The sequence below is a fragment of the Seriola dumerili genome, unplaced genomic scaffold (assembly GCF_002260705.1).
Source record: "Seriola dumerili isolate Sdu_G_001 unplaced genomic scaffold, Sdu_1.0 BDQW01000079.1, whole genome shotgun sequence".
Classification (NCBI taxonomy): Eukaryota; Metazoa; Chordata; class Actinopteri; order Carangiformes; family Carangidae; genus Seriola; species Seriola dumerili.
Genome location: NW_019174334.1, coordinates 2,399,844 through 2,411,577, shown reverse-complemented (window position 1 = coordinate 2,411,577; position 11,734 = coordinate 2,399,844). Strand labels below are relative to the sequence as shown.

Below are 11,734 nucleotides of genomic sequence, written 5' to 3'. Positions count from 1 at the left end.
AGGGAAGGATAGGTTGAGATTTTATATCTGCTTATATCACAGACATTTTGTGATTCTGACTAGAGTCTGGATCTCAAAAATTCATAAAGATGATTCAGGCTACACAAATAAGTTTTGTCACATACAGAGTAAAGTATATATTGCTGCGATTTCTATGACTCAGTTTGAAGGAAAAAAAAAAGTGCTCTTCAATGTCTTCAAACCAGTGTGTAGTAATGAAGGTTTTGCTCTTTTAGATGAAGTGTGTGGCTCTTAAAAGAGCCTTTGAGTTAGTTCAAGTTGAGCAGCAGAGCTGTTTACTTGGAGCTGGTGTACTTGGTCACGGCCTTGGTGCCCTCGGACACGGCGTGTTTAGCCAGCTCACCGGGCAGCAGGAGACGCACGGCGGTCTGGATCTCCGTGGAGGTGATGGGGGAGCGCTTGTTGTAGTGAGCCAGACGAGACGCCTCGGCAGCGATGCGCTCAAAGATGTCGTTGACGAAGGAGTTCATGATGCTCATGGCCTTGGAGGAGATACCAGTGTCGGGGTGCACCTGTTTCAGCACCTTGTACACGTAGATGGCGTAGCTCTCCCTCCTGGTCTTTCTCTTCTTCTTGCCACCTTTGCCAGCAGTTTTGGTCACAGCTTTTTTGGAGCCCTTCTTGGGCGCAGACTTTGCAGGTTCAGGCATACTGATCAGTTACTACTTCACAGAATCAGATGAGTCTGTAAGGTAAGGAGCGACAGTTTATAGCCAGCCTCCATGCAAATGAGGATGTGTGGTCCCCTTCCTGTGATTGGTTGACTGCTCACTGAGGAGGAGGTGGTCATGTTTCCATAGTATCCTGCCTTACCCTGCAGTCTGGAGCCAATTTGTGCAGAGAAAGAGGAGGACAGATTTGGTAAAATAACTTCCAGCTGTTATTAAAAATCATGAACAATAAGCTTTAGGATCAATTGCAAAAAACAGGAGTTTGGATCGGAAAAGAGAGAAGAAAAAAAAGATTAATGAGAAAATTAGTTAGCATTTTCAAAAACCTTCACACTATCCAAACGTCTCTTCCTGTCAAATATTCTCTGTTCACCCAACAAAATGATAACTAAAGTAAACAGTGTATGAACTTAAGAATATGAGGAGTTTAGGTGCAGTGGAGCAGGTTCAAAGAAGCTTATTTACCATTTCTTGAAATGCTCTTGAGATATGTATAGGCAATTACTTAAATACAAAAACTTGGGCAACTGATGGCAGAGGTTAGAAAACAATAAAATAATGATTAGAGAGTATTAGATGTTTGGTGGCTGATCTGTGTTGGTAAAATTTTGGTGAGCTGTAGTTTCATGTTTATATAGCATAAGAACATAACACAGTCACTGCCCTGAAAACAAAAGCAAGGTCTTAAATTCCAGTTTGACGACATGGTAGCTATTATGTATAGTTAAAAAAAAAATATATGCCATCCACATAAGAAGTGATGCAAGTCGGTATGGACGGTGATAGGGACATGCAGCACGTTCCTTCACTGGCGATCTCAGTCAGACAGTCATGTAGGCTCTGTAGGTACAACATGGACATGTTTCAAATATAAATTGATATTAAAAATTGTCCTGCTCCTCACAGTGTGTTGAGCGGTTGTGATGTGACACTAAACTCGTAACGTCGCACATTGTCGTTTGATACACTAATCAAAGGAAGACTGTAGCTTTCTTTTGTTTTACGGGGCTGTTCTGTTATTCATAACATTTGTCAATGAATTCATAATATTGTTATATAATATACAAAGGACATGAGCTCTTTCTGACTCAGTGTTTGGCTCTTAAAAGAGCTGTTGTGTTGTTTTGTTTTGTTTGTTGGTGGTTGAAGAGTTTAACCGCCGAAGCCGTACAGAGTGCGTAGTAGTATATTTTACAATTTGTAACAAAGATTAAACTTAAACTTATTTGGCGCACAACCAGAGAAGTGGCTAACAGGGAAATCATGCATAAAAGTAAAGGATATGGGGAGTTTAGTTGCATTAAAGCTTGGCAGCAGGTAAAAAGCAGCATCTGTTATAAATGTTTGTGCCATTTCTCTGAATGTGGTGAAACAGAAGGGAAATCAAAATTTCAGTCCATATATGGAAATTTTATTAGATAAATCAATCTATGCATATAGTGGAGTGTATTAACTTACTGCTTTCCATATATATGGGGGATCACCTAATCACAAAAACCCAATTAAGGGCAAAATTATAGGTTATAAAAATACAGAAACCCTTTCAGGGAGCATTAGAAGTGCCTGATCTGTAGTTTCAATGCTCTTTATGTAAGAACATGAAATCAACTGAAGAATACCAGACACACCATAGTCATATCAAACAGACTGATGCACAGTGACGTGACCATGAAGCACGTCCTGACCCTCTGCAGGGGAAGGTTGCACGTACTGCGACACTGATCTGAGACCAGCATTGATTTCAGCAACCATTACACTTTAATGTTAAACATGGACGTCTCTTGTCAGTTGTTTATTGAAACAACTATGATAAGGAAGTTTGCCGTTTATATAGATGTATTATGGGGCAGCTATTGTTAGGAAAATGATCAAATAAACTCAGAAATACCGTCTGAAATTCACAGGAGTAGGATATTTATTCTTGCAGCGAGGGAACAAGTTACACAAAGAGTTTGCATACAAATGTTCAAAGAATACAAAGTTCACACAGAATTTATAACATGAGAGTGACCTCACATCGTTGCTGATATGAGACACACTCATAAGACGTGTGTGGGTGCAGTAGCTGGGAAGAACAAAGGGTCACTCCCTGATTCTTGTCTTGAAAATTAACAACTTTATAGTAGGAAGAGTTCACTGTATACAGTTCTTCTTTAGGTTTATTATGTTTATCTAGTCATAAAGTATCAATTTTCCCAACAGTTGTGTCCTGTTATTGTTATCAATTTATAAAACGTTATATACAAAGGACATGAGCTCTTTCTGACTCAGTGTTTGGCTCTTAAAAGAGCCGTTGTTTTGTTTGTTGGTGGTTGAAGAGTTTAACCGCCGAAGCCGTACAGAGTGCGGCCCTGTCTCTTCAGAGCGTACACCACGTCCATGGCGGTCACGGTCTTCCTCTTGGCGTGCTCGGTGTAGGTGACGGCATCACGGATCACGTTCTCCAGGAACACCTTGAGCACACCGCGGGTCTCCTCGTAGATCAGACCGGAGATACGCTTGACTCCGCCACGGCGAGCCAGACGGCGGATGGCGGGCTTAGTGATTCCCTGGATGTTATCACGGAGAACTTTACGGTGACGCTTGGCGCCTCCTTTACCGAGTCCCTTTCCTCCTTTGCCTCTTCCACTCATGTTTACTATATGGTCGACGTTTAGTCAATGGTGATCACTCTGAGCTTCACAGCTATTCAACCCCTGTCTGAGGACGTGATAGAAGACAGAGCAGAGGTGGGTAACTTCTTCTTCTGTGGATTTTCATGGTCGTTGATAATGAAGTCTTTGGTGCATTAGCGCCACCTCCTGAACCGGAGCATGAATCATTCACAGAGAGACTACCAGGACTGAGTTGGACATAAAAAAGTTAACACTGTTGCACTCTGTTCAGCGTAGTCCATTAGACCACATTATTTAGCATTATTTAATTTTCTTAATGGTGCTGGAATCCTCCTGTTTGTAAGATTACATTTTTAGATTTAATTATTCAACAGTAACCTGAGGGGTACAAAAATCAATTCTGCTATGATTAATGTGAGTCAAAGATGCCTGAAGAAAATTAAATGCAGTAATTAAAGACTATATATATTTCTCCAAACCACATTCAGTATACAGTATAGGACTGAATATGTTCTTCACGTTTGGCAAAGATCTAGATTGGGTTGTTGACTGTGACATAGGCATTATGGACTTTTCAGACCTTGCTCTTTATTTAAAACTGAATCTGGACATGATCAAAGAAATACTTTGTGGAGATTAAACACTCATATTCTGAACTATATGAAGGATCAGAATGATAATCGCAAGGTTTCTCTGATACTTTGAGATGCATGTAAAATATTTGCAACTAAAGAACTAATTTAAAGAATGAATGGCAAAAAAAAAAGTAAGACCATCTAAAATCAGAATTGAAATACAATGAGAAATATACATCTCATCAAAAAATTACAGGACAAATAGTGAAGAAAAAGAATGAAATAAATGAGATCAACTCTGAAAAGTTATTAGTCACAAAACACAAGTATTCAGAAGATGGAGGAAAAGCCAGTAAATCAGTTGGCTTTAAAACAACAGGCTAAGGAATTCAATTCATAAAATTGAGAGTCCTCTGGCTTATATCATACAGCCCAAATTAAAAGATATACAAGTATGTTTATAAACATTTTAATCCTAATTTATATTCTCAATCATCAATTAGATTGAGTATTTCTTCTACATATCAAAACAGTAATCAGATTGCAGCTGAAATATCAGAGATGGAAATTAACAGATCAAATTGAACAAGGCTCCAGGTCCAGATGGGTTCCCATCCAAATACTACAAAACACAGTAGCATTCACTGATCCCTGTACTGCAGTCCACCTTTAACTGGGTTCTTAAGTATGTCAAACCAATTTTACAAAATTTTTACACGTATTTTGGCGAAGCAACTAGAGGGACTTTTACCACAGCTCATCAGCTTTGATGAGACAGGCTTCGCTAAAGACAAACTCATGTCAACTAGGTGTTATGGCTTCCTATGCACAACACCGTCCACTGTTGTTTTCGTATGATTGGACCAAGAACTTAAAATGTTGCACTTCTTCTACAGGCTTCCTATTAATTCAATTCAAATAGTTTTATTGGCATGAAGAAAAATAGGTTGTTGCAAAAGCAGTTTACAGATTTAAAATTAATTATTCACATACTGATACAGTCCATCGTCAGATTTACATTTAGATATATAAAATAAAAAATAAAATATTTCAGTGCAATACAAAACAATTTTATACAGTTTAATGAAGAGCATCATACATATACGTGGTTTTGGGGATGTTGTTGCGAGTCCCTCAGGCCGTGGCAGGTAGATAAATATTTAGCTGCTGGTCATTCACCTGTTAGTTTCTCCTCAGGGGTTAACATCTTAAAATAAGTTTATTATCTTGACTATTGCCTCTGAGGCCTCTGACCAGAGAGAACTAGTCACAGTAGAGAGGGAGTGCATCTGTTTCTAGATCCCCTGTCGAGCAATGACCATGTACCTTTCTGTTTCTAGTTGGTCACCGAGCCTTTATTTGGTCAGGATCCATCTGTGGTTTGAACCTCTGACAGAGGAGATCCTTGACCAATTTAATGTACTTTAGGCTTTGCTGTCATTTTTCATGACTAAGGTAGGTCCTTCAAAATATCATTTTCTTTTCTAAATATATGTGGATGTTTTTAATAACAGGGCCGCTGTTACTGTGGTATTACTTCATTGAAGAAATAGCATTATTTGTGTAAAGCAGAAGGATACTAACTGCTGTTCATCTACCTTCCCAATTTCATTAAAAAAAAAAAAAAAAAACATAATTATTGACAAATATCAACCAAAAGTGAAATGGTTAAGTTAATAGTGCCATCATACAGGAGTTTGCGCTTAAAGTTCAGAGTGAAGTGGCTCTTAAAAGAGCCGTTGTTGATGTTAGAGGAGGCCGAGACTTTAAGCTCTCTCTCCGCGGATGCGGCGGGCCAGCTGGATGTCCTTGGGCATGATGGTCACCCTCTTGGCGTGGATGGCGCACAGGTTGGTGTCCTCGAACAGTCCGACCAGGTAAGCCTCGCTGGCCTCCTGCAGAGCCATGACAGCGGAGCTCTGGAAGCGCAGGTCGGTCTTGAAGTCCTGAGCGATTTCTCGCACCAGGCGCTGGAAGGGCAGCTTGCGGATCAGCAGCTCCGTGGATTTCTGGTAGCGACGGATCTCTCTCAGAGCCACGGTACCGGGCCTGTAACGGTGAGGCTTCTTCACGCCGCCGGTGGCTGGGGCGCTTTTACGGGCAGCCTTGGTGGCCAGCTGCTTTCTGGGGGCTTTGCCTCCGGTAGATTTACGAGCGGTCTGCTTGGTTCTTGCCATTTTACTTCTTCTCTCTCTAAACAAAGTAGAAAAGTGTGAGGACTAGAGGCGACGCTCGGCTCTTAAAGCGTGGGACCGGCTGTGTAACGGTGACGCTGCTTCAGATCCCCGGTCCTCATTGGTGACGGGCTCCTCCTGGAGCTCAGCACCGCCCACAGGAGCGAGCCGCCGCTGATCCTCGGCTGCTCATTGGAGAAAAGTCCTTTCGAAATGGCCGCCAAATCTCAGAGCAGGCCGCCCTCTGCTGCTCTGCTGGAGCCTCTTTCCTGGTTGGTCTGACAGGAACAGTCCCGCTCTCTCCGCGGAGATATAAAGGAGGCTTGTGTCAGTGAACGCCACAGTTTCTCTGAGTTTACTCTGTAGAGATCATATCGAAACAACATGAGTGGAAGAGGCAAAACCGGAGGCAAAGCCAGAGCGAAGGCAAAGACCCGCTCCTCCCGTGCTGGGCTCCAGTTCCCGGTCGGTCGTGTTCACAGGCTGCTGCGCAAAGGAAACTATGCGGAGCGTGTCGGTGCCGGTGCCCCCGTCTACCTGGCGGCTGTGCTGGAGTACCTGACCGCTGAGATCCTGGAGTTGGCAGGAAACGCAGCCCGTGACAACAAGAAGACCCGTATCATCCCCCGCCACCTGCAGCTGGCTGTCCGCAACGACGAGGAGCTCAACAAACTCCTGGGCGGAGTGACCATCGCTCAGGGCGGTGTGCTGCCCAACATCCAGGCTGTTCTTCTGCCCAAGAAGACCGAGAAGCCCGCCAAGAAGTAAATCTGCTGGAAACCTCAAACACAAAGGCTCTTTTAAGAGCCACACACTCACCTCTCAAAGAACAGATCCTCGTGTCATCTGTTATTCACATGAAATACTAAGCATGAAAAGTATTCATCCAAATGGTCACTTATTGTGCATGTTATACCCTTACAATGACCGACATTGTGTTTTTAAAAAATAAATAAATAAATAAAAAAGTCACTGATAGTAATAACGTGGCTGAGTGAATTTGAAAACAAAATAAAAATTTTTTTGTACTTATTACTTTTTAACTTAACTTTACTTTTATAAACCATCCATCTATCATACAGGCGGCCGTTGATGGGGTGTGTGGTTCATTGTACCTTAAAACTAATGAATCATTTGAACATACATTTTTTTCAATCATATTTTTTCAAATTGTAATAAATTCAAGTCAGTGGAAGCAGACTATATTATCTTCATTTTACATTAATGAACCATATTAACATTTTTTTTTTATTTTTATTTTTTATATAAAACTGCCACATATATACAGTCAAGCCCAAAACTATTCATACCCCTGGCAAATTTTGATTTAAATTTGCTTTTATTCAACCAACAAGGTTTTTTTTGACCAGAAATGAAGGGCACTTTTTTTCAAATGTAAATAAAAGCTGAGAAATATTTTTTTCCAAAATGATGCCTCTTGTACATCGTCTTATTATCTTCGGGGAGAAGCCTGTGTCATTTCCGGTCAAAAAAAAAACCTTGCTGGTTGAATAAAAGTAACTTTAAATCAAAATTTGCCAGGGGTATGAATAATTTCGGGCTTGAGTGTATGTGTGTGTGTATATATATATATATATATATATATAGGGCTGTGTGTAGCAATAATTAAAGATTTGTTAAATTAGACATAAAGGCACATTAACTACCCCGGAGCTCCTTATTATATTACAAGTAATATTTCAACTGTAAGGTCAGTTTTTGTACAATTAACATGTACATCTACACATGAAGTCTCATTACATTCCTGTAATGTTTTATGTCATTCAAATAACTAACATTGATATTAGTAATAATTTACAGGAAGGAAGAACCAGCTCTTTCTCAAAATGTGTGTGGCTCTTAAAAGAGCCTTTTTTATATTAACGTGTCAGACGGAGGACAGCTCACTTCTTCTTGGTTGCTGCCTTCTTCACTTTGGGTTTATTCTATTTACAATTAAACTCATCTTGAAGACTCGTGCAAGTAGTCTGCTCCCTGTCATCCATTCAGTGTTACATGGACAGAAATGATAAAGAATTAATTTTATTTCTTAAGATATAACAAAATTAAAGTCGCTCTTACAACTATAAGTCATAGACATATTTTTCATTTTCATACTAAATCTTTGATTTTTATTGCGAGGATGATGCTTAACCCAAATGACCATTATTATTATTATTATTATTATTATTATTATTATTATTATTATTATTAAGGAAGAACCAGCCCTTTGTCGGATGTGTTTGGCTCTTAAAAGAGCCTTTTTATATTATTAGCGTGTATCGGACGGAGGACAGCTCACTTCTTCTTGGGTGCTGCCTTCTTGACTTTGGGCTTGGCGGCCTTCTTGGCGGGGGCTTTCTTGGCTGCTGGGGCCTTCTTCACCACCTTCTTGGGACTCTTGGCTGCCTTCTTGGGGCTCTTTGCTACCTTCTTAGCGGCTGCAGGTTTCTTGGCCTTCTTGGGAGACTTTTTAGCTGCTGGTTTCTTAGCTGCCACTGTCTTCTTCTTGGCCGCTGCGGGTTTCTTGGCGGCGGGCTTCTTGGCTTTAGGAGCGGCTTTCTTTGCCACCGGCTTCTTGGCCTTGGGCTCCACCTTCTTGTTCATCTTGAAGGAGCCGGACGCTCCGGTTCCCTTGGTCTGGACCAGAGTCTCCTTGGCCACCAGGTTCTTGATGGCGGTCTTGACGCGGACCTTGTTCTTCTCCACATCGTAGCCTCCGGCAGCCAGAGCCTTCTTGAGGGCGGCCGCTGACACGCCGTTCCGCTCCTTGGATGCGGCCACGGCTTTGACGATCAGCTCACTCAGGCTGGGGCCGACCTTCTTCGGTTTGGAAACCTTCTTCTTGGCTGCCTTTGCCGGGGCGGCGGCTGGAGCTGGTGCTACCTCTGCCATTATTTCCTCTTCGTTTTCAATCAACCACGAATGATCACACTGACTGAGCGGACTGTTGGAAAGCTCGGAGCAGGAGGCGGTACTTAAACACACCATGAGAACCGTGGAGACTCAGCCCAGCCCCGGCTCCTCCGTGCAGTCTCAACACCGGGACACTTGTGTTTTCTCCTCACTGAAAAAACACTCAAAACTCACCGTGGGAGAGGTGCTGAGGGCTGACAGTGAAGGGAGCCGATAGCGGACTTTATTCTCTTCATATTGAAGTCATGAACAGCTCTAATAGTTTCTGCATTTTCTTTGTGGAGCCTCGAAACCTCAGCTGTTCACCGCGGTGGCCACCGCTGCTCAGTGGCTTTCCCCACTCATTTCTCTCCGAAAATGATTTAAAATGCACCACAGCTTCACCAAAACTAGTTTTCCAGCTGCTCCACATGTTTGTTCAGAGATCCTATGTGAAAATAACTTCTTGCTTATGACCAGTTTTTAATAAAGTGGAGTTTCCTCCTAGCAGCTAACACACTGCTGATGGCTGAGGCTTATGGTGAAGTTTAGCCAGACTCTGTCAGAGCTGTCAACATTTCATGCTGATGATGCTGGAGTTTATCGATCAAATTAAGAAATACATGTTAGTCTGATGTGCTGGGACAGATTACTGAGTGTCCAGGTTTTTATTACTTCAAATTAATGCCTAGAATCGTTTGAATGTAAACAAATACAAACACATTAAGTAGAGCATCACACCGTTGGTACTTTCCAGAAAATAAAACACTTTGTCTTTCACTTTCAGAATTTATTCACAGGTGTTGAGGTTCAATGTCTTTGCTGTGAACACTGAGAATGATGTACGAAAATATCAGTTCAACAGATACTGCATCCAGATGTTACAGTGATACATCTGTGTATCAGTATTACAAAGAGTGTTTACTTGGTGTCATAAATATTTCCCAGCAATGACTTCAGGTATTGATGATCAGATGTACCATTGTCTGGAAACAGTGACTGACAGTGAAATGCTCATCAAACAATTTCTTCCTGACCTAGAGGAGAACTGGCACATACTGCACCTCTGATTGCACTCATGGACACATACATGCATTTGTAGTTACACACATATATACTGTATGTACAGATAGCTTCTTGTGAGCATGTGTAGAGTACTTACATCCATAATGTTTGGGTCAAAGACATTTCTCCTTATGATGCACCTGTGTTTTATTTGTGATTTAAGTACATGGTCCAGATTTTATTTTGAGTGTATTTGCATAAATTTTGGTCTCACTATATTGAGATTAAACTTTAATGCAGGGAAACAGCAGTTACACAAGCTCTGCCAAGGTTTGAGTTTTATGTTTCCCCAAACACATGCAATACCTTTATGCTTAGGATTTGTGTGTGGTCTGTGTAAAAAGATGAGTTGTATGTCATTTTAATCTTGCTTGTGAAAAACTAAGATTTAAGAGGAACAAACATGATTTATAAGAAAGTCTTTCTACACTGTCAGGGATGATCAGGTTTTTCAGGCTATTAATTGATTGGAGGTATAGGCTATAATACTTATATGTAATAATAAAAGACCAGTTCAGTGTGTGTAGTGATGTACCGAAGGATTTTCTCTTTTAGATGAAGTGTGTGGCTCTTAAAAGAGCCTTTGAGTTGGTTCAAGTTGAGCAGCAGAGCTGTTTACTTGGAGCTGGTGTACTTGGTCACGGCCTTGGTGCCCTCGGACACGGCGTGTTTAGCCAGCTCACCGGGCAGCAGGAGACGCACGGCGGTCTGGATCTCCCTGGAGGTGATGGTGGAGCGCTTGTTGTAGTGAGCCAGACGAGACGCCTCGGCAGCGATGCGCTCAAAGATGTCGTTGACGAAGGAGTTCATGATGCTCATGGCCTTGGAGGAGATACCAGTGTCGGGGTGCACCTGTTTCAGCACCTTGTACACGTAGATGGCGTAGCTCTCCCTCCTGGTCTTTCTCTTCTTCTTGCCGCCCTTGGCTGCGGTCTTAGTCACGGCTTTCTTGGAGCCCTTCTTGGGCGCAGACTTTGCGGGTTCAGGCATCCTGGTCAGTTACTACTTCACAGAAACAGATGAATCGGTGAAGGAAGCAGCGACTCTTGTTATTCAGGCTCCATGCAAATGAGACTGTGTGGTCCCCTTCCTGTGATTGGTTGAACCGCTTTCTAGCGTAGAGTCTGTCTCATTAGTAACGTACGTTTGTTAAAGTCGCCTGAAATCTCGAGCCAATTTCTACATAAAAAGGAAAGAAAAATCATTATCAAGACCGATAATTACATTACTGGCGGATGTGCAGGGAACTCCACATCCATTGTTTACACCAATGACACCGCCTTTTTTGAAAACCACGTCAGAAACTGATCAATCATATAAGTCACAATGAATAATGAGTTTCAGGAGCAAGATGAAATCATAATAAGTGTTTGGATCCGAGCGTAGAGCAACAGGCTAAATATTAATATTCATGCTAAACGGGACAATATTGCTGTAGGTTGCATCTTGGTGTCCTGCACACAAATAATTCATTTGGCATGATGATGATGGACATATCATTCACTTGAAATTTACAAACTATTATTATTATTATTATTATTATTATTATTATTATTATTATTATAAAACGATGTAAAAAATATACCACTATGAATAATATTTTGTTTAACATGGTTCTAGTTAAAAAGTGAAACAAAAAAATCAAAAACTGCGGCTGTAAGCACGTCTACTCTTCCTCATTGGAAAATCTGGAAAAGGCCTTCTGCCGCACCCACTAC

The 11,734-nt window shown here is 41.5% G+C and overlaps 5 protein-coding genes across 5 annotated transcripts; 1 reads left to right on the top strand and 4 right to left on the bottom strand.

Annotated features, from left to right (window-relative positions):
- Positions 1-296: 296 nt before the first annotated feature.
- Positions 297-671, bottom strand: LOC111221057 (histone H2B 1/2-like). The gene has a single exon (XM_022744383.1). It carries the CDS (start codon positions 669-671, stop codon positions 297-299), a length of 375 nt encoding a protein of 124 aa, XP_022600104.1.
- Positions 672-5,625: 4,954 nt separating this feature from the next.
- On the bottom strand, positions 5,626-6,059 carry LOC111221058 (histone H3, embryonic-like). The gene is made up of 2 exons (XM_022744384.1): positions 5,847-6,059; positions 5,626-5,774 (listed from the first exon to the last, which is right to left on the bottom strand). The coding sequence occupies exons 1-2, from the start codon at positions 6,057-6,059 to the stop codon at positions 5,649-5,651; spliced, it is 339 nt and encodes a 112-aa protein (XP_022600105.1). The 3' UTR covers positions 5,626-5,648.
- Positions 6,060-6,440: 381 nt separating this feature from the next.
- LOC111221050 (histone H2A-like) lies at positions 6,441-6,824 on the top strand. The gene has a single exon (XM_022744376.1). It carries the CDS (start codon positions 6,441-6,443, stop codon positions 6,822-6,824), a length of 384 nt encoding a protein of 127 aa, XP_022600097.1.
- Positions 6,825-8,315: 1,491 nt separating this feature from the next.
- Positions 8,316-8,951, bottom strand: LOC111221044 (histone H1-like). Its single transcript, XM_022744369.1, has one exon. The coding sequence runs from the start codon at positions 8,949-8,951 to the stop codon at positions 8,355-8,357; it is 597 nt and encodes a 198-aa protein (XP_022600090.1). The 3' UTR covers positions 8,316-8,354.
- A 1,680-nt stretch (positions 8,952-10,631) lies between these two features.
- Positions 10,632-11,011, bottom strand: LOC111221053 (histone H2B 1/2-like). Its single transcript, XM_022744378.1, has one exon. The coding sequence runs from the start codon at positions 11,004-11,006 to the stop codon at positions 10,632-10,634; it is 375 nt and encodes a 124-aa protein (XP_022600099.1). The 5' UTR covers positions 11,007-11,011.
- Between the last annotated feature and the right edge of the window lie 723 nt (positions 11,012-11,734).